Source organism: Terrapene carolina, unplaced genomic scaffold (assembly GCF_002925995.2).
Source record: "Terrapene carolina triunguis isolate 2854851 unplaced genomic scaffold, T_m_triunguis-2.0 Scaffold234, whole genome shotgun sequence".
NCBI classification, from domain to species: Eukaryota; Metazoa; Chordata; order Testudines; family Emydidae; genus Terrapene; species Terrapene triunguis.
The window spans coordinates 6,613,760-6,634,812 of NW_020664585.1; the positions used below are offsets into that span (position 1 = coordinate 6,613,760).

General features: G+C 42.2%; 1 protein-coding gene across 1 annotated transcript in view; it reads right to left on the minus strand.

The window, feature by feature from the left end:
• The window catches only part of SETD1B (SET domain containing 1B, histone lysine methyltransferase), a 65,383-nt gene extending 47,057 nt beyond the window's left edge, over positions 1–18,326 (minus strand). Inside the window, exons 1-6 of the mRNA XM_029912633.1 lie at positions 18,169–18,326; positions 17,818–17,972; positions 17,292–17,390; positions 16,566–16,836; positions 11,822–11,934; positions 7,306–8,481 (exon numbers count right to left, since the gene is read on the minus strand). Of these exons, the coding sequence (XP_029768493.1) occupies positions 7,306–8,481; positions 11,822–11,934; positions 16,566–16,836; positions 17,292–17,390; positions 17,818–17,972; positions 18,169–18,241 (1,887 nt within the window). The 5' untranslated portion in view covers positions 18,242–18,326. The remainder of the gene's footprint in view (positions 1–7,305; positions 8,482–11,821; positions 11,935–16,565; positions 16,837–17,291; positions 17,391–17,817; positions 17,973–18,168) is intronic.
• Positions 18,327–21,053: the final 2,727 nt, after the last annotated feature.

Here is a 21,053-nt window from a genome sequence, read left to right on the forward strand (position 1 = left end):
ACACACACACACACACACACACACACACACACACACACACACACACAGCCTTAAAAGCTGCAGTATGACCTTAGAGTATGAGAACTTCTACAGATTTCACAATGCAAATTCTGAGCAGTATGCTTACTTATTATTTAAATAGGAATAATATATAGCCATTCCTTTAAATGGCTGAAAATGTTAAGAAAACCACATACGGTAAAACTGTGAGAAAACTGAATTAAAAGAGGATATATAACCAGCAACAGTGATTTATAAAAGGGTATGAAAATGTCACTTATATTAGATATGCAAACTTTAAAAGCCTCAAAGTCCTAGCATGACACCAGACAGTGAAAGAAGCACTGGACCTCTCAACCACAACATGCTTTCTATTTTTCAGTCAGACTCAAAAGCATTTCACCATTTCTAGTTTTGTTACTAACAAGACACGTGTTCCTTTGTTCTTCTGTTTCACTATCAGGGCTATGTATAAAAATCTAGTGAAATATTTCTTCATTTAAAAAACACATTTATCCCTGCATATATGTATGTATGAACGCAATACAGTACGTACATAACCAAACTGAAGTTCTGACCAGTCCTATGTAGTTCTACTCTGAAAAGTGACTGTAAAAAAATGCAATTCCGGGTTTGTCATCTCCCTTCAACTCCATATCCGATGTGCTCTGTTCAGAAGCAAGTTACTATTTTCCTAACTACCCGCCCTGCAAATGCAACCAGGTATGTGAGAATCAAGTTGGTCTCCTTCTCGCACCATCACCAATAATATGGATTCTACAGAGCAAATTATGACTGAAGGTAACAATTGTGCAACTCCTTTGCCTTCAATGAGGTTTCGTAGAAGGGACCAACTGGAAGTTAGAAAACAAATCCAAGACTGTACGAGGAAGAGAGCCCGTCCATTTCAGTCTCTTAGCCGTACTGGCTCTGCCGGCGTATAAACCAGTAACAGCTCATTTTCACCACTCAGAGCAGCAGACAGGACACCAAATCCACACAAAGGTTGAAATCCTGTGCTGGACCTCCAGGAGGCTCTGGGGGAGGGAAAAGGTGGCTTTCGTTTAAGCAATTTTTGCACCCTCAGAATTCTGCACTGCTTCAGGAGCCAGCGCAGCCCCCAATTTACAAGAGCCTCGTGAGGGCGGCCTCTGGTTTGCTCTGCAGCCTGGAGCAGTCCAAAATTCCCCCCCCTAGCACTTGGGGGCATGAACCTGCCCCTAGCATGCCCTCTACCCTGAGGTTTAAAGGGTGGTCAGGGTACTGAGTGCCTGTGCCAGGATGGGGGTGGGAATTCTCCTATGGCCCTTTTGAGGGCTATTTGTGGTCCCTATATGCTGCTGCGGTGGCTCCTATCCTAGGGTGACCAGATGTCTCAATAATAGGGGCTTTGTCTTATATAAGCAACAATGCGCACAAACACCCCGAGAAAATAGTGCCCTGATTTATCACTCTTGCTATCTGGTCACACTCTACACAAGAGCAGAACCTGTCCCAAGGAGCACATTCAAATAAAATGATTATACATAGTCTGTTTTTACAGTAGACCCACACTTGGAAATGAACAGACCTCTGAGGATTTGAAAAAGATAAATGTAATGTCCTGTTTAAATAATCTTTTAATGGATTTGAGCATTTGCCTTCCCTTGAGTAACCTTACACTCTTAGGGTCCAATCCTCCAGTAACAATGTCTTCTATGAGGCACTTTGTTTGAGTAAAAAATGACAGAACGGAATCCATAGTTTAAGTAGTTCTCTCTCACTGCTTACATTGCACAAGCTTGGCATAAGTGACATCATGCACATATACAACAGAGCTACTGTGCCAGACTCTGCTACACTGACATTGGCTGGCTGCATAGATGGAAATTAATGGTCACAACATGTACCTATTTCTTGAATTTCGATTATGAGCAGGTTCTGTGAAGCATGATCGCATTCTAGAGACCTCAGAGCTCAGAAAAATGCCTGCTTTATTTGAATCACACAAGGTGTGTTTATGAGACTGGGCAATAAGTCATAGGTCTCAGGGTTTTTTCATCTTTAATTAACACAAAGAAATTCAGTGCAACTTTCCCACACAACTACCCCGTCCTGAGATGATGGTTCCTATTTTAGCTGTAAATGGGGTCCCAGGTCCGCATACAAATAATGCACATACATAACAGTTTGCACAGCTATTTATGGGCATGAGTGCTGAGACACTGCTACTGTGGAAACCATAGCTCTGAATTTCCTGGCTCTTAGGTTTTAAATTCTCAGCCTCAATGTGCATTTACATTGCTTTTTGCCTTGAATTAAAACTTCTGTGCCTTACAGAAAAGGATACGGCAGAAACGTCCAGCCTCAACAAATATGAACCGAATCACTGTGTATTTAAAGGATCCCCAAGCAGTTAACATATGATGAGCCAGATCATGCCCTGGGTTGAGTGGGAATGAGAATGGGGAAAAGATGACATGGGGGGGTCTCTTCCGCCCCACTCAGCAGCATTTAAGGATCTTAACCTTTTGAACTATAGGCAGGGGCGCTGGTTCTTGCCTGCACAATGCAGCATAGCTCCAAAAAGATATGGGCCACACTCCCTGATCAAGAGAGAGCTTCCCAGGCAGCTCATGCATCCTTTTACAAAGCAGCAGCAAGGCGTAGCTGGCTAGGAGTGCTCCTGTGGCCCCCCTTCACTGGCACGATGGTTCTAGTACTAGAAGCACAGATGGCATTGCTCTGCTCCCCTGAACAGTCACTACTGCGAAAGGCAAATTTAGATGGACGTTTAATAGGAATTCATTCAACAGCTACTGAAATGCAACCAACTCTAGGGTGCGAATATAGCTGCTGTTTGACAGCACACAACTCTCTGCAGTACTTTAGAACAGGAGGGGAGGAAGAATGCCATATCCAGTTAAAACTGAGGAGGGGAATTAGGGAGGTAGAATGGAACTGGCTTGTCTGATATTTTTACAGAGACAAAGTGAGTGAGGTGAAAGAGACAAGTTTTCGAGCACACACAGCTCTTCTTCAGGTCAGCTCCACGGTAAAGTTTCCAAAGTCTAGGCATAACTACGGAGGAACAAAAGCTCAAATACATTTAAACATGTAGGGCAAATTCATCCTGGATGGAACTCCAATGACTTCAGTGGAGCTTAACTAGGGATGAATTTGGCTCATTTCAATTTATGCTGATCAATAATTTTAGATGTAGAAAGTCTCTACAAAAAAAAATATAAAATAAAGTAACTGCAATCCTGTGATGACACATTTCAGCATCAACTGACAAAGAAAAACTGTGCCACCGCATTAAAACAAAGTTTGCTCTTGGAGCTGGTTTCATCAGCAGTTTTTAGGTGTCCTCAGGACAACTGCATATTATGTAATCTCCATTTCTGTCACAAAACCCTTCACTAAAACTTACAGCAAGTAAAGTACAGAGCAGAGCAACAGCCTCCTCATTATTATTTCCGAGGAGTCCTATTTTCATTATCATCTTAGGCATTTATAAGGCACCCGTCACTCTGGTATCTAGGTGCATAGGCAATTTACAAGGACGGTTGGTAGGCTGTTGATCATCAACATAAAAGTATTTCCTAATAAGTGAAGTGCTAATCGGATGACATTCTTATCATAAAAAAAGCTGCTTTAAAAAAAAAAAAAAACACCCCAAAGTCTTCATACGCTGGAACACAAAAGGCACCATCAATATAAAACAAAGTGACTTGTTCTGATCCTACCGTCCTCCCCAATATGCATATGCAGGGCCTCTTCCTGTAGCAGGCCTCAAGCAAAAACAAGACCTGGCTCAAATGGGATGTCAAAACATCAAATGTTACATATTTAACTCTTGCGCTTCTGAAACCCCACGCAAAGATTTTTTTTTTTTTTTAAAAGAGCTTGATATGATTACACCTTCCTCACTGTCGCTCAGTTAGGCAGGACAAAAGGTTTTTCTCAGTGTTACCTATGGAATCTTGCTAAAATAAAATTTTAACTAAACTCTATTTCACTGCCCCAGTTTTTGTTCCCAAACTCGAGACTACTTTGAATGAGCTCTACAGGTTTTCTTAAATTCTTGCATGTGCTTTTTGTAAAGGATCCCTTCCTCCTGCCCCCGCCCCTTTCCCCGCAGCCCACATTTCAACTCCACTTTAGGCTCTGCTTCTTAAGCGTCCCTTGGCTGAAAGAAAGCAGCTAACAGGACTTTCTTTGGAGCCCATAATCACTATCCTGAGATTAGCCGTGGGTAGGTGTTGCCGATAGAAGCATGGCATTCCCTTTCTCAGAGCCAAACACACTGCCAAGCTCAACGAGTCAGGCCAGATCCTGGAATCAAACTCGGGTGTCTTGCAGAGTTAATGCGGGACCAGCCTCACTCTCTTCATTTTAACCTCTGCAACTGCAACTCTGGGTTTCCTGCCTTTATGCAGGGTCCATGGTGCTTTCCCTAGAGAAGAAGAGTTACTGCATAACAGCAATTCTGAGGTAGAGCCAAAACCTGCTCCCACTGACAAAACTCCCATTCATTTTGGTGGAAGCAGGATTGGGCCCATGAAAAGCTGCTGCCACCTTAAACGAAAACTTCCCTGCTACCTTTTGGGGGGTATTATTATTACAAGTATTGAGACGTCACAGTCTGCGTGTGTACAGACAGAGCGTGCACTCAGACTGTACATCAATACACAGATGGACACTTTAAAAGCGAATTATGAAGGAAAGAGGTTCCAAGTATCTGCCCTTGATTGCTTCTTTAAGACACAAAGATGGCTACCACGGGCCCCTCCCCACCCAAATATTAATTCTGGCTCTGCTCTTCCCCCTCACACATTAGAAATACTAGGTCCTGGCTTCCTTGTTTGCTGAAGGATTCTTTGAAGGACTGGAGCTGAACAGTAACATCACAATAGGCTGATGCCTGAGCTGCAGTTTTCCCAGCCCAAGACTCAGTACTCCTTTCTGACTCACTTGAAGTTTGGAAAGCTACAGCTCAAATTTCAGCCTCTGGTGGAGTCGCTATTCAACTCCAGTCCTTCAAAGAATCCTTCAGCAAAAGGGAGGGTAGCCAGGACCTAGTTTGTGGAAAACTGGGAGGGGGCGGTCACTGGGGGGAGAGAAGCAAAAAAGCACCCAGCCCACACATCATAAAGGAGCAGTGAAAGGCACATACATTTTTTTAAATGCACTGGAATAGTTTTAGGGTGATTTGTAAATAATAGGAAGTTCTGAACAAACAGCTCTAAGAAGAAAAAAAAAATAGAATACCTTTTTGTAAGAAGACAACAACAGCAAGGAGAATAGGTTTTGAGATACTGTTAGCAACTTTTTGACTTTTAAATAGGCTTTTAGAACGTATTCCGTTTTGTGCAACAAAACCGTGAAGATGAACTTCTGACACTGATATCTCGCTAAGGGAAGACTAAGATTAATCACAGGCTTCAACTTCTGCACACTGTTGTCCCATGTTACAATCTGTTAATACAATATACCGGGAACTCCTCTGAGGCCAGTAAGGGACGTTAACATTGCAGTTGTAGAAAGTCCCTGACCCCAAACTATCACAGTGGCATTCGTCCAATTTTTAAAATGTGATGAAATGCTCGTCGTTAGAAGAAAGCAGATTCACGCCCATAATGCCCAACAGATCATGCAGAGTTTCCATCTGTGAATAAGCTAGTCACAAAACGTGGGTTTTTCAAAAATATCCTCTCTCAATCCTGCAGGGCCAGTCTTCTGGTTTAAAACCCACTTCCCAACCAAGACTGGGGCGTCAAAGGAAACATGTATTAGAGAGTATCAGAGGGGTAGCCGTGTTAGTCTGGATCTGTAAAAAGCAACAAAGAGTCCTGTGGCACCTTATAGACTAACAGATGTATTGGAGCATAAGCTTTCGTGGGTGAATACCCACTTCGTCAGACCTCTCCAGTCATGTTACCAGAGGGGTGGAGACTGGGTCAGCCTATAAAAAGAATGGGGGCACACCAAGTGGTTGAGCTGCTTCTAAAGCAGGACCAGCACTGCCGTCCAAGTTCAAAAAGATTTGAACAGGTACTTACTTACAAAACACACACAAAGTATCGGTCATCATTTAGGCATAAAAAATAGATCTGAGGAGAATGTTCCTATTAGCCTTATTTAACATTTTAAAACGTGTGATCTGATGATTGCGGTGCCTTTCAACCAAACAATCCCAAAGCATTTTGCAAACCACAGATGCACAGGAATGATGCACCTGCTCCTGAAATGCAGCCACTTCTAGGGTGAAAACACAGCAACTGTTTACTGGAGCATGGAAGTATTTTCTGCCAGTTTAATTACAGAAATGCTTTATAAATAAAGCAAATGATCTTTTACACCGTGTTCACTTATTAGACAGAACCAACCTAGAATACTAGATGTCTCCCTGAATGCGTTTTTTTCTTTTACTCAAATTATAATAATTTCATCTGCTTGAGATCCTGTTATAAACAGTACTGAATAGAAGGGTCAGGCACTTGTGTAGATATATATTTTGACTGTCAGTGACATGTTATACTGGGACCCAACTGTACATTACAGTATGTTACTCACATTTGTTTCAATTGAAACACCAAATAAAACACCCACTGCAATGCACTCTCTGTCTGCTGGCAGCATTCCATATAGTTACGCTCCTGAAGTCGTTCATCCCCAAATGCTCCATTAGAGGCAGCAGGCTGTGCTCTATTGTTGGAAGACTCAGTGGAACACATCCCCAGTAGGTCAGTTACCTCTCGTCTAAATCGCTTAAGGAAAGAGTATGTTAGAACCCAACAACTGTTTCCTGTTCACACCTGATGGAATAAACAATTTGACAACTACCAAAGTAGATGTATTTTTTAAAAGGGACATCAGAGCTGGCAAGCGGAATTGGACTGACAGCTCTGGTGACTCAAAAATCTGTTGATCCACAGGACAGTAACTGCATGAGCAGCGGTAACGCAAATTTCCTCAGTCTCACCAATAAGTTTCAACCCTAAGCTGGAATGAAGCACCACCAAGATGGAATTCAGTTTTTATGGCCTATTCAATCTTAGAGCTCCCTACGTGAAACTACCAATTACAGGGGTTGTCCTTGAAATAGGGATGCCTGTTAACCAGGAACCGGACTAAGACCGGTCACATCTACCCCATTACCAACTCCCTGAGTCAAACCTGGTTAAAACCACCCTCGCTCAAAAAACAACAAACAAACAAACCACAGCAGTTTCTAAAGACCACTTTTTGAATAGAGTACATGCTCCACCTTGTTCTAGTCACATAGACATTCATGTAGCTGATCTGAATTCTCTCTCTTACCTCATCCATTTTTTCTGATGTTGGTGTCTGGTCACCAGGCAGCATTTCTTTAGTCTCAGAAGTCTCAACTTTGGATGTCCTACTCAGCTGATCAATAGGAGTCATACTGGCCTCTGACGTTCCTCTTGAATTCTGACTCAGAGGAGCTGTCCCAGGGATTGGCTCGTCGTCATCAGAATCTGGTAACGGTGTTGGACTAATGTCCTCCAAGCCAGTGCTGGAGGGACGTGAGGATGGGGTTTGAGCTCTATAACTGGGCTGAGAGTTAGAGCCATACAATGGGATAGGAGAAAGCTGGGAGGAGGAGGAAGAGATAGGGCTACCTTCCATTCGGATCTCATTGTCCGAATCATGTTCGTTGAGAAAAGGTAACTTTGTTCTCTGCTCTTTCAAGAGCATCTCAATCCTTGAGTCTAAACTGTTATGCTGCATTTCAGACTCCATGGTTGGGGTGCCAGGTGTCTCACTCCTTTCTGGAGTCTGAGAGAAGGATGCTGTACTTTGTTCGGTAAGACAGTTTGACTGCGGCAGGGATGGGAGTTCCTCCTGTTTTTCTTTCACAGGAACAAAATCAATATTCGTAGCAGCACTACTTTCTACTAAGATCTCAGCTGGAGGTGGTGCAGGTCTCCGGTACTCAGTGTCTCTGGAAGTTTGGGGATACTGCTGTTCATCAGATGGGGGAAATACAGCTGGTGCTTGGTATGGAGAGAAGGCAGATTTATAACTTGAAGAACCAGAGTGGCTCAAGGGAGGAGTGTGAGAATATTGTACTGGCTCTTGCTGATGAGACTTGAACGTGCTAAACTGATGTTCTGACCCTCTGTAAACACCTGCCGAGTTATGGACATAGTGATGTCCTGGTCGTCTATTATAGGCATCTGTAAATTTTGTTTCATGTCTCCTGGGTTTATACCCAGAGTCCTGTCCGTAATGGTAAGCTGGTGTCGTTTGACGACTGGAATAGGTTGAATCTTGGGAAAACGGAGTCCCCAGTCGGGGGGTGAGTGGGGTTCCTTGGGACTGTGGGGTATACTGGCTATACGAGTTTGGGGTGTCTTGCCGACTGCTGGAATAGGCTGTATCATGGGAAAACGGGGTGCTACTGTTTGGGGTAATGGATGATCCCGCAGAAGAAAGGTTACTGTCTTTCAGACGTTTTACAGAATCAGTCAACTATAAAAAATAAAATAAAAGTAAATAATAGATATAGATATATACACACACACATACACATTCAAAAACTATTTGTCTGATTTTCTGAGAAGCTGAGCACCAAGACTTCCAACTGACTTCCATGGCAGTAGTGGGTGCTTGCAGCTCTGAAAACCAAGTCATACACAAATAATTATCCGTTAAAATATGTAGGCAGTTATTTTGGTTTTAAAAGTCTGTAGGAGAGGAAGTGAAGGAAATGGGCAAATACTATTTATTCTTTGGCAGCAATGTTAAGGTCAAGAGAATCAGGTGAACACGAGACATCAAGAATACTGAAAATAAAATAAAAAATTCTGTCAACAGTTTCTGAATGTAACTAGAGAAGAGAATGAAAGAGTACCATTGAAACCAAAAGATTAAGACTGTTTTACACAGTATGAAGGGTCTCAAGTAGCTAGTTTACATATCAGACCATATACATATCAAATCAGACCATATACATATACACACTGGCCCCACACCTGCAATCAGTTCCACATAGTAGACCCGTATGCAAGCACAGAACCTGTGGAAGTCAATGGGGCTTTGTGTTGGTCTGATTGTCAGCTCAGACCCCCGATCTGCCCACCTGCCACATGTTAAGCTCTAGCAGAAGAGTCAATCTATCTACTATATGTAAAGAGGTTGTGTTTGAACTGCAAACAAACAAACAAAAATTAAACAGAAACTTCACAAAGACACATGATCAGGTAGAGTGTTTCCAGATATGGAATCTAAAAACTAAAAAACACAAACCTCGCAGAACAGCCAAATAATCGATCTCAATGAAATTTACTTCAAAGGTACATTGAGGGGTTTATCCAAACAATCCGATTAAAGTTTGAAGCCAGTAACAAAAAAGAAAGAAAGAAAAAAAAAATCCCTCAAACAATGATGAGTCATATCAGCATCATGCCAAAATCAATGTTCAGTAATGTAGATAGGCAGCAGAGAGTTACCCAGTCCAAATCCCTTTCAGATCAGCAGGATATGGCCTGAGCTCTAACACAGCAACAACAAAAAACAGAAACAACCAACCAAAAAACAGAGAAGATTTTATTGAGGCCGCAGTGAAGTAATAGTTTTTAAAGTTCCTATTTAAAAGTTATCTGCTACTTTTTTAATTAAAATTCACATTTCAGTGGCTCCACAGAATCATCGCCACTGTCAGGTTTCGTGCAGCACCCAACTGTCTGATACACTGACACAAACACACTTACAGATTTAGTTATTTTTTGCATGGTACGGCTGTTGCAGACCATAAAGATTTGGCAGTTGAACTTTCTCTTCCTCACTCCACCCCCTCCTCCAAAGGTTACAAAGGCAGCTTAGGTCATACTTACTCCTCCTATAATTAATTTATGTATCAACTCCCTGGGTATTTGATTGCCTGCAGGTGAGAGCCAAGAGCGCACTCCCAGCCAAGGGCAACATAAGAGCCAGATCCAAAGCCCGCTGAAGTCAATGGGAATTTTTCCATTGACTTCAATAGGCTTTGGATCAGGCCCTGAGTGAGGGAGGGCTCTAAGGAGGGAGCAGGCAGACCAGCTGACCTTTGGGGCTGAAACAGGGGGAGAGGAGGCAAATCAAGAAATTTCAAGCTACTCTACTGGAATTACTACAGCACATTAGCAGTGTCTTGGGAGAATCTGGTAGATATTAACTGAAGGAATCACCAGAATTATTGTTCTGTGGGTCACCCCAAAAAAATTCAGTTCAGGGTAATATTGTATAATAAATTGCAAGACCTTTAATCAAACAATAATGGTGGTGACTGATGTAAACAAAAAATGATGAAGCAATTAGAGGTCTCATTAATAACTGTGAAAACCAACCCACAATAGTGGACGTGTACACATTCATTTTGGATCCTCTGTAACGAGGCAATAAGTACAACCCTGTGAAGTGCCGAGCACCATCCACTCCTTCTGAAGTCACTGGGAGTGGAAGGTGCCCAACATGGGATGCTCAGCACGTGGCAGGACTGGGCTATCTAGTCAAATCACAACCTCTTTCAGCTCCACTCTTCCACATTTAAGGGTGACCTGCTGAGGAGGAAATGAGGCCTCTTTATGATGGAGAAAGATGACCTGAAAGGTTTTGCTTTGAGGGACTTTGGAGATTGGGGGGGGGGGGGGGGGGGGAAACAGTTTGGTGTTCACGTTCAGTATTCAAGACTTGTCTATCTGGAGAACTAGTGAAATGAGGATATAAGAAGAATCAAAGAGAGAGAAAGGTGAGCAACTGAGAGGGGGGAAAAGATTTATAGCTACAATGTTTAAAACTATTAAAGCCAAAACTTCCAAACCTGGATGCCTCAAGTCGGGCACCTAAATCCATAATCAGACTCCTACATAAATGTGGACAGAAATCCATGGGAGCGCAGGGTGCTCAAGACCACCGAAAAAAGTCAGGCCACTTTTATTTGGAAGTCTATGGCTCCAAACCAGCAAGTGATTGCACACAGAACGTGGGCCCATAAGAGTCTCTCTAATTTAAATGGAGGTCCGTGAAGAAGCAGGTGACTGCCTGTCAGTCAGTTGCAAGAGAGTTGTTTACACAGACTACTACTTAAGAGCCAAACTTTAGACACCCCAGTTTGGAACTTCTTGGCTCTGTTTTTGTTAACCAAGTGATTCCAATGACCATTTTGGAGAACTGATGTGTCTTTAACAATGACACAACACCTCTATTCTTCATTTTAAAAGGTGTGAGGAAAAAATCTCAAACGCATGAGACAACCTCCTGAAAAACTACGGAGGAACCAGGATGGGCATTCCTGATATTTTTAAAGAGAAAAAAAGCAGAAAAGATACCCTAACCTTTAAAATTCAAAACACACATCTTTCCCATCTTCTAGCAAAAACCTAGAATAACCTTTAAAGTGAAAGAAAAGAGGACAAGTTTATCCTTCAAGTCACTCCATGGACTTCAACAGGGGGACTCGATGGATGGATTTGGCCCGGCATCCTTAATTATAGAAATTACTAAAGTTACTTGGATGCATTTAGTTGGTTCTGTATATTTATAACAGGACACAGATCACTCACAATATTCACTTAGACACAGCGTGAATTTGCACATGACACTTATAAAGAATTAAATTTGCTCTGGCAAGTTCCAGTTATTAAATTCAATGTATTTAAATACAGATAATGAATTTTAAAGTAATTTTTACAATGTACTGACAAAACTACCCCATGATGGAATAAAACAATACCACACGTCACATGTCATAGGAGAATCGATTTGAATCAACCACTGTCTGCTTGTAAGTTTTTAGAAATGTACTATTAAAATACACCCAAGCAAACTGTACCTGCTGAGTTTCATTCACAGTTGGCGAGACATCCTGCTCATTGCCTACAGGAAGGGTCTGCGGAGTGTAAAGACCATTAACCAGCAGTTCATAGAACCGCATACGGGTTTCACCTGCACAAACCACAATGAAAGTTTATTAAAAAAAAAAAAAAAAAGCCACACACCGTACATCGAAAGTCTCTTTATTAAGCCTTCCCCAGACACAGCTAGCCCTCTTAATAGCCCCCATTTCAGCAAACATCTTTCCACCAAAGGAGGCCAGGGCAACACTTAAGGTAAGTGCCACCGTTTCTTAAAAATCTGCCGGACAAGTGATGCAAGGCGCTCCCTTCTCTGATGATGGGAGCGACCACATCTTCAACCACAGCATCTGAAAAAATGCATTAACAATAGGCCACCTCTCTTTGAGACAAATGGGAAAGGGTACCAGAAAGCATTAAAAAAATTAGCCAGGGCAAAATCCAGCATTAGTAGTTACACTTGAAACTTGATGTATATATAATTAAGGATACTGTAGTCTCTGTTAATGTGCTCCCTTGAGAGGGGTTTCTAAGTAGTCTTTTTCCCTCTTATTCTATTTGGCTGCTCTTTCTCTGTGCCATGCTTTCTGGAAAGCAGTAATCTCTTTCTTCGCAGAAGTGTCAAATGGTTTACGTGTGTCAGAACTGTAACTTTTAGAAAAGCTTCATCTCACTAAATGCAACACCAATTCTGCCAATACCTGTAGCCAGTTTAGAAGCCTTTTTCACATAAACCTTTCCAATAGAATATGAGGTGTTATTAATACAAATGAGATGCAATCTAACACAATGGACAAAATAATTATCACTTCTTTTCCAAGAAGGTTCTGGCTAACCTGTGTTTTGATGTAATGCGTATGTAGCACTTTCCTAGCATGAACATTCTAAAGCAGTGGTTTTCAAACTGCGGGTCGCAACCCAGTACTGGGTCATGGAATGTAAGGTACTGGGTCACGGCGGCTCTGGTCAGCACCGCCGACCGGGCTGTTAAAAGTCCCATCGGCGGTGCTGCCCAGTTAAGGCAGGCTAGTCCCTACCTGTTCTGACACTGCGCTGTGCCCTGGAAGCGGCCAGCAGGTCTGGCTCTTGGGCGGGTGGGGCCATGGGGATCCTGAGCTGGAGGGGGCTTGTGCACCTCCGCCTAGGAGCCAGACCTGCTGCTGGCCGCTTCCAGGGCACAGCGCAGTCCGCGGTGCCAGGACATGCAGGAAGCCTGCCTTAGCACCCCCGCTGCGCCGCTGACCAGGAGCCGCCTAAGGTAAGCCCATGCCCCAACCCTACACCCCAATCCCCTGTCCCAGCCATTAGCACCCCCCAAACCCAGCACCCCTTCCTGCACCCAAAACCCATCTCTGGCCCCACCCCAGAGCCTGCACCCCCAGCCCAGAGTCCTGACCCCCTCCTGCATCCCAACCTCCTGCCCCAGCCCTGAGGCCCCCCCAAACCCAGAGCCCCCTCCTGCACCCCAAACCCATCATCCCTGGCCCGACTCCAGAGCCTGGACCCCCAGCCCAGAGCACTGATCCCCTCCCGCACCTCAACCCCCTGCACCAGCCCACAGCCCCCTCCCACACTCTGAACTCCTCATTCCTGGCTCCACCCCACAGCCCTCACCCCTGCACCCCAACCCTCTCATTCCCCAGCTCTGTTGGGTCGCAGGCATCAACAATTTTCTTCAACTGGGTCGCCAGAAAAGAAGGTTGAAAACCACTGTTCTAAAGAATGCAAACCCTCATGCAATACTGATATCTGTGTTTAACATTCTTATTTTCAGGCTGCTGAATTCTAGTAAATACACAGTTTCTTAATATTAGACAAGTTTGTTTACTTTGAGCCTGAGCCTGCTCATTTTGCAGTCAGTAAGTTTTTCACGGATTTCAAAAGAAGCTGGATCAGACCCTTTGAGATATTTTCAGTTTTGCTTACATGCGGGGTGGGTTCTTTGTTTTTTTAGAATGTGAGAATAATTTTTTTTAAATTGAAAGTTTAAGTCAACACAGCAGAAGATGTTTCTTACCGAGGGTTTTTATCTTTTTCTTTTCAATTACAAATAAAAAAAAAAAGTAATGTATAACTGAAAAAGAAATAAAATATAGTAAAAATGCACAACCCCAACGCGTGAACCTGCAGCTCACACACACATAGTATGTATTCATGTGAGTGAGTACTCCCACTTAACAGGACTACACGAGTAAGTGCTGCAGGATCAAACACCCAATTCTCGTACATAATTGTGCATAACTAGTATCTACAAATGCACTTGTCTAAAGAATCTGCTCCAGATTAAGACCTTGATCCTGCATTATTCAGATTAAACGCCCATTAAATAAATACTGCCTATCAGTCTCCAATAATGTTCGGTTTTACAACACTGCTTCACATATATAAATATTGGGCCAGATTTTCAACTTGTGTAAACTGTCATCGCCCAGTTAATGCAGCTATGACAATTTGCAGCTGGAGATCTGGCCCAGAGCATTTGAAATATTGAATTCACATGAAATTATAGCACTTGCCATCAATGTTCTAAAGTAGAAGTAAGTTTAAAATTAGTTTTTTTAAATAGCACATATACCTTAGCTTCCTCATTCCCCTTTTTATTCAGTAAAACATTAATAAATACTTAGTATTTATATTTTCGTTTTCACAGAGCTTTGAATTACCCCCATAGAGGTACTGAGGTAGGTAATTAACTATTATATCCATTCTACAGATGGAGAAAGATAAATTAACTGAATTGCCTTAAGCTACAAAGGAAGTCCATCTCAGAACTGGGAATTGAACTCATGAATTCCAAGCTCCTAGTCCTGTGCTCTGACCACATGATCATTAAAAATACAGATAAAACACTTCTTGCACTCCTTTTTATACTCATTTATTTTACTAAAATTTGGAATCCAATATTGAATTTTTATAAAAGTATATTTTACTACCTTCTTGAAAAGCTGAATATTGTGAATAAATGGATAAGTAAAATAAAAATTATAGACTGTGTAGCCAAAGATGTCATAAGCTACAACTGCTATTTTTAGCATTATATTTTAACTGATCTTGCCATACCACAAAGCATTGCTGGTATTATTGCATCTTTTAAAAGAACCAAAGTAGCCACAAGTTTTTAAAAGGTTAAAATTAGAGGCATAGAGAGAGTTTATGAGTTATATGTAAAAATAAAAGTGCAATTTAAAATTAAGAAGTCTTCGTGTTTTCACCAAAGTAATTAAAACATGCAAAACCACGAACTTCTTAACATGCACTTAACTTTCCTAGCTCTTGAACGACCACCTGTTCTAGGATTACAAAAGTGAAATATAAAATCAACAAAAAACAGAGAAAAACTCTCCAATCAGCTTGCTCAAGAAGTCTCTTAATACCTACTTTCACCCCCTGTGAATCCACTTTAATTCCCATTATTAAAACTGAAAGTGGCTTTTGCTCCAATTTCAATGTATATGTTAATCTTCCTCAAATTTCAAATCAACAGGATATATATCAATTTAAGATGAAATAGTGCTAAAAATATTAAATCCCAAAATCAAAGCATATGCATTTCACAGTCATGGTTTATTTATACTGGCAAATGATTTAAAACACTTTTCTGGGTGTTCTTTTACTATTTAGGCAGTAATGTCAAAAATTATTCCATTATACTCACATAACATGTGTTACATACCCAATGTTATGTAAACACTGCACTTGAAGGTTGTTGAAACTTTTTTTTATACTTTGTATGGTTAACTGAGACAAACATAGCACTTTTTTTCTTTGAGAGAAAGGTGTTCATGGGCTCTTCCTCTTTCTTAAAGAAAAACAGTGCAACACGTGCTTCAAACTCGAATTATCATGCTTACAATGCAAATAAAATAATAATAATAATAATAATAATAAAAATTACAAATAAATGCCTGTAACGTTTTGCGTACTTCGCTGCTTTAGCTTTTAGCCAGATGTTTAGAAAGGTCCTTCACTAGCATGCTTGGGGAAAAAACAACACACATAAAACAATAATAATAAGCAGAATTTTAATATTTTCAGTACTTGAATAGTTACTGCACTGTTAATTCCTATAGTACCACCATTGTGGCTCAATCACGCTGAGGATTAAAAGTGTTACTGTCCCTTTAAGAGAGAGAGGAGACACACACACACTCGCTCACTCTCACACAGTGTCAAGTGCTGTACACTTTTTACTGCCAGACTTGGGTTTGTTGCTAAGTACCAGTGAAACACCAGGAGCTCAAAAAATAGGATCCTGCTGGAGTTCAGTGTGGTGTTTTTTTTTATATATATATATATATAGTAGTTTCTAAGCCAGGAAAAAACTTTACAACCATATTTCGAAGTGCATTTCTAAGCCTCTGAAAACGGTCACCAGTTTAGATCAAGGCATTTGTAAAGAGATTCTGAAAAGGGACGAGGGCGATGGCAAGGGCAGAGTTTGCCAAACCGGGTGTCAGTGTGAGTGAATGAAATGGACAGGATGGCAGCATTTTGTAAATTACAGGACTGTCTCCTAGCAACAGACAACACATTCAGCTCCACGTGACTTCCAATGGCCCAGAGAAAAGGAGAGACAGACAGAGGGGGAAGGAGCAACATTCACTTATTAGTATTTTTAATCATCCAGTCCCTCCAGTCTGGAAAAGCATCTCACTTTAAGAGGGGAGAGGGGATGCAGGGGTTGCAACTAGACAGAGCATGGAGCTAAAATCTGCTTCCCACCTTTTGTATCCAGTTCCACGTGGATGATGTTGCCCATGACTGATGTGTTGTGCAGGTGCTGGACGGCTTCCCTGGCACCCTTCACTGTGGCAAAGATCACTTTGGCAATGCCCAGGTGCTTCTTATTCTTGGGATTGTAGAGAATCTCTACTTCTTCCACTTCACCATATTTCTTGCACATGTCGGTCAGAAAGTTTTCACGGATGTTGTCATTCAACTTGGCAAAGGTTACCTGCTTGGGGGGCACTGGCCCCACGTAAAACTCATCAATCTGGAGATTTATACAAACACAAAATTAAATACAAATAATTAAGAACCAGGAGGGAGACTGGCAGCAGAAAATTAAATCATTTGGAACCGACAGACAGAGTTAGTCTCCTTAGAACTCTTGGGAAAGAAACTGTCTACAAACAATGTCACACCAGTCTGAAGAGAAATCCAGCCTCTACACTCTCAGAAATTTATATGGAAATGGTTACTTTTTCCATCTTAAAAACGTATTTTCAGCAGCTATATCAAGCATCAGAGTTCTAACTCAAAACAGGTAAACTGATCCTATCAGACAGATGTATTGATTTCTTTATGGAATAGGATTATTGTTAAACGGTTTGCCAGATAATGTTAATAAGAATCTGTCATTTAAATGGCCCATTACATTATTGCAAACTCAAGCTCAGTTGACAGATAACAAGAATCCAAACTATACCTAAAGGCTAGGGCAGGTACCTTGAATTTGGGAACAGAAAGCTCCAACTCCTTGGTTTTGGTCCATATTCTTCCTATCCTGGGATCTCTGACACAATCCACCGGGGCAATTCCCGAGTTCTACAAGGGGGGGGGGTGGATAGAACACACAAAAAACATCAATAATATTGCTAGAAATTTCGGGGGGGGGGGAAACATACCACAAGGAAGCAGGGGAAGCCTCAGGGGGAAGAGAAAAGCACACATACACACGTGTCAAATTGCAATACTGCTGGGAAATAGACACAGATTGGAACCACAGAGAAATAAAGCTCCAGGTTTTAGCTCGTTCTTGGGATCCTGACAGTTGAATACATTGTGTCAGGTGTCAGTAACTTTCGTGCCTTTTCCTCCCCTCACCCTCCAACATTTGTTACAACATGAATTATTACAGCATTAAAAATCCCTTTCCCCCATCACACCTCCCCTAAACAAGGTCTGCTAGAGAGGGGGGCGAGGTAGGGGTCTGCGGGGGGTATATCATTTATTTAAAAAACAAAACACTTACAGGCATGCTAAAATTTTGCCCATCATAACGATAGAGTTTATGCTGTCCTTTTTTCAGAGCTGGGTCAATAATCAATTTGTAACTTCTCCAGTGGTGATTTCTTTTCTCGACAGAAGTGCTGGCTTGTGTGCTATTCTCCATTCCGTTGATCCAACCTGGGGGGGGGAAAAACACAAAGTTTTTAAAAAATGTAATAAAGATCCCATTTTAAGAATCACCCATTAAACACATCAAAGCTGCGGGGGGGAAATACACAACCGGGAAGACTCTAAAATGGGGGAATTCTTAGACAACCCCTTCACCCCCGTGAGACAAGAGACAGAAAGGGGGGAAAAAAAGACCCAATCTCACTTGAACTCTGTTTTTTGCCATGATCTTCTGGGTGCTTGGCTTTTTCCCCTGCCTTGATCTCCTTGAAAGACATTGTGTGAGGTGGCCGATCGTCTCCTTGCAGCGAAAGGCGAGCTCCTTTTCACATTTGGCTGGTCACATTACACTGCTTTTGAAAGGCTCCTGCCTCCTTTTTTTGCGAGCCAACACATATTGTGTGTGTGCTTTCTGCTTGCTTCTCAGGCATCCCACAATACACCACTATGGAGCTCGGCTAATGGCTAACCGCCCTCAACCGGAGGCACATTCACGGCAGCTGCAGCGCGCCGCGATGCCCCCAGCCCCGCCGAGCCGTGGCACCTCCCCACCCGAAATAAAGGGCCATGCATTTTCCCGAGCCCGGCTCGCCTCGGGAGGGGAGTTTCCCCCGCTTTAATTGCATGCAGGGAATTCCTTGGAATCTGCGGGCTGCGTTTACCTTAGCGCAAACTGTTTCTAAACAAGATGGACAGAGGTGGGACAAGTTTGGGGGCACTCATTGAGCCTTGCAGGGACAGCCAGGGAGCAGCCCGGGGCACGGGGTGACGAGCTGTGGGTCTGCCCCTCCCTGCTACAGTGTTTCCCCGCAGCCCCACCGAGCCCCGCTGGCTCGCGAGCCGCGTTGTTACAATGTGTCCATTGCACAGGACGGGAACAAGGGGGAGAAAGTAGCAGTTTTGCTTATTAAAGGTCCTGGGGTTGCACCAGCCAATCAGCGTGGAGCTTCCATTTTGTTTGAGCGGTGAAAGGCAGCTGGGGATCTCTCTTTTTGCCTCTTTTCCTGGGCGAGGAGCGTCTCGCCTGGCTTTGGGCTTCATGTTGTTTTAGCTCATCTTGTGCTTTTGGTTTGTAATTTGGCCGTGGTTAGGTAATTGGCTGGTTAAAGGCACCAGGAGCCCGCAGCCAATCAGCGCGCAGCTTCCATTTGGCTTGAGTTATTAGACGCTGATCTAAAAACATCCTTCACCAGACAGCTAAGGAGAGGCCAACAGATCAGGCAGCCATTTTTCTGCAATGGAATTAAATGGCCAACTGGGTTTTCCTTTGTTCCAAAAGGGGATACTTTATTTGAATCCACACCATCCATTTCAGGACTTCTCAGTGTTGTATTAATGTCTGACAACATTTGAAAGGACTCAATGAAGAAGGAAGATAAAAAAGATTTGGATTTTTCCTTATGATTTGGAATCCATCTTTGTCTTGTGTAACTAGGTCATGGCACACCCTTATGTCAGCAGTAACAATTTTGAATTCAAAAATAAGTAAATACATAATTTTTGTTTGGGTTTTTTAAGCTTTAGAACTATATTATGACTGAACAATAAATTTAAAAAAAAAGTTCCTGTATTAAACACTTAATTCCTGGCCATTTTTATTAACTCCTTTGGTGCTTATAAGGTAACGTTTTAAATATAGACTTAGGAATAGTGAATTCTGGCATAAAAATTTAATATGATAAACTTTTTTTCTTTTACATTGTAAGTACCCAATCCATTCTGTCCTTACTAAGTGTAGTTTTCATGTTAATGTTACTGGAGTTGTCCTTATTTCTGAGCCTTCATTTGCATGTCTTATGTTTTTTTTGTCTGTTTAGCTAAAACAATTTTATGCTTTTAAAATATTTTATTTATAAAGCAAAATATCTAGCGAGAGATGTTTTTAAAATGTTTACATACAGTAAATGTTAACCAGGTGTTTTCACACTAACATGTACAGACTAAAATATTTGGGGGAAACATTTTTGAGTTGCTGTGTAGTCTGGAAAGCCACTGGTTGTCCTTTTAATGTACAGCGTAAATCTGTCACAGGAACCTAGATTTAAACCTCGAGTACCAGTTCTAACGAGACTGCCAGTCACCAGAACTGGACAACATTTTCTATAGCTTTTTGATGCTACACCATTGCCATATAACGATCTCTAAATGTCTTAACAAGATACGTTTTGACTTGCAAATTTACCAGAGAAGTGGGGATACAGATTATATAGCTTATATATTTATAAATCTGTTTTTTAAAAAAGCTAAACAACACAACTTCACCTTCAGAACTGCATTCATCAGTGGTGAGCGGGTAAGTAAACCCTTTTGCCCTTGCAGAGAATCAGATAGCCCAGGCCTGTTCGACAAATGTGATTGCCCTGGACAGAGAGAGCCTAATGGTCGTCTGTAAAACGGTAGCTATCTTGTTCTTGTGTCATCGATACATATACAGACTATATTAATATCTATTTTTCAGAGGTTGATTTCTTTTTCTCCACAAAGCGCTTGTTAGCAGCTCTGCTGTTTGTGGAAGGAGACTGAGGATCCATGCTGGCACTACATGGCTGTTAAATTCTCCCCCCCCCTCCCCCCGAGCTACCTCCAAACAGTAAGATTAGGAAGGAGGATTTTAGAAGACGAAAGGGAACCCCCCTTACGTGTTTATCCATCTAATTACTGAAGAATCTGGCTCGCGAAAAACAAAAAGGGACTGTTTTCAGAACGGTGACCAGGAGCCTGTAAAGGGCTCACTAAAATGCGCTGCAAAATCCTTCCCCACGAGAGGCAGCTACTTTAGAAACGGTCTGAGAATAGATCCAAAATGAGGGAGGCTGCCTCCAAAGGAGGGACACGCTGCAGCCTGGATTGTTACAGTCGGGAAGAAGTGACGCAGTTGATGTTCACAGCAGTTCTGTGCTTTCATGCAGCTACTGAGCCCCTGCAACTAACTCCCAGCTGAGTTTTATTTTAAAATCTGCTAATGCACCAAGCCTGTAATGCCTTTGCAGCCCAGTGCCACGAGAAAAAACCGGGAGGCTGTCTGGCATTTCAGCATGCAGCTCCAGGTTGTACTCCATATTGTTTGTGAGAGGTGGGGTGGGGTAGTGG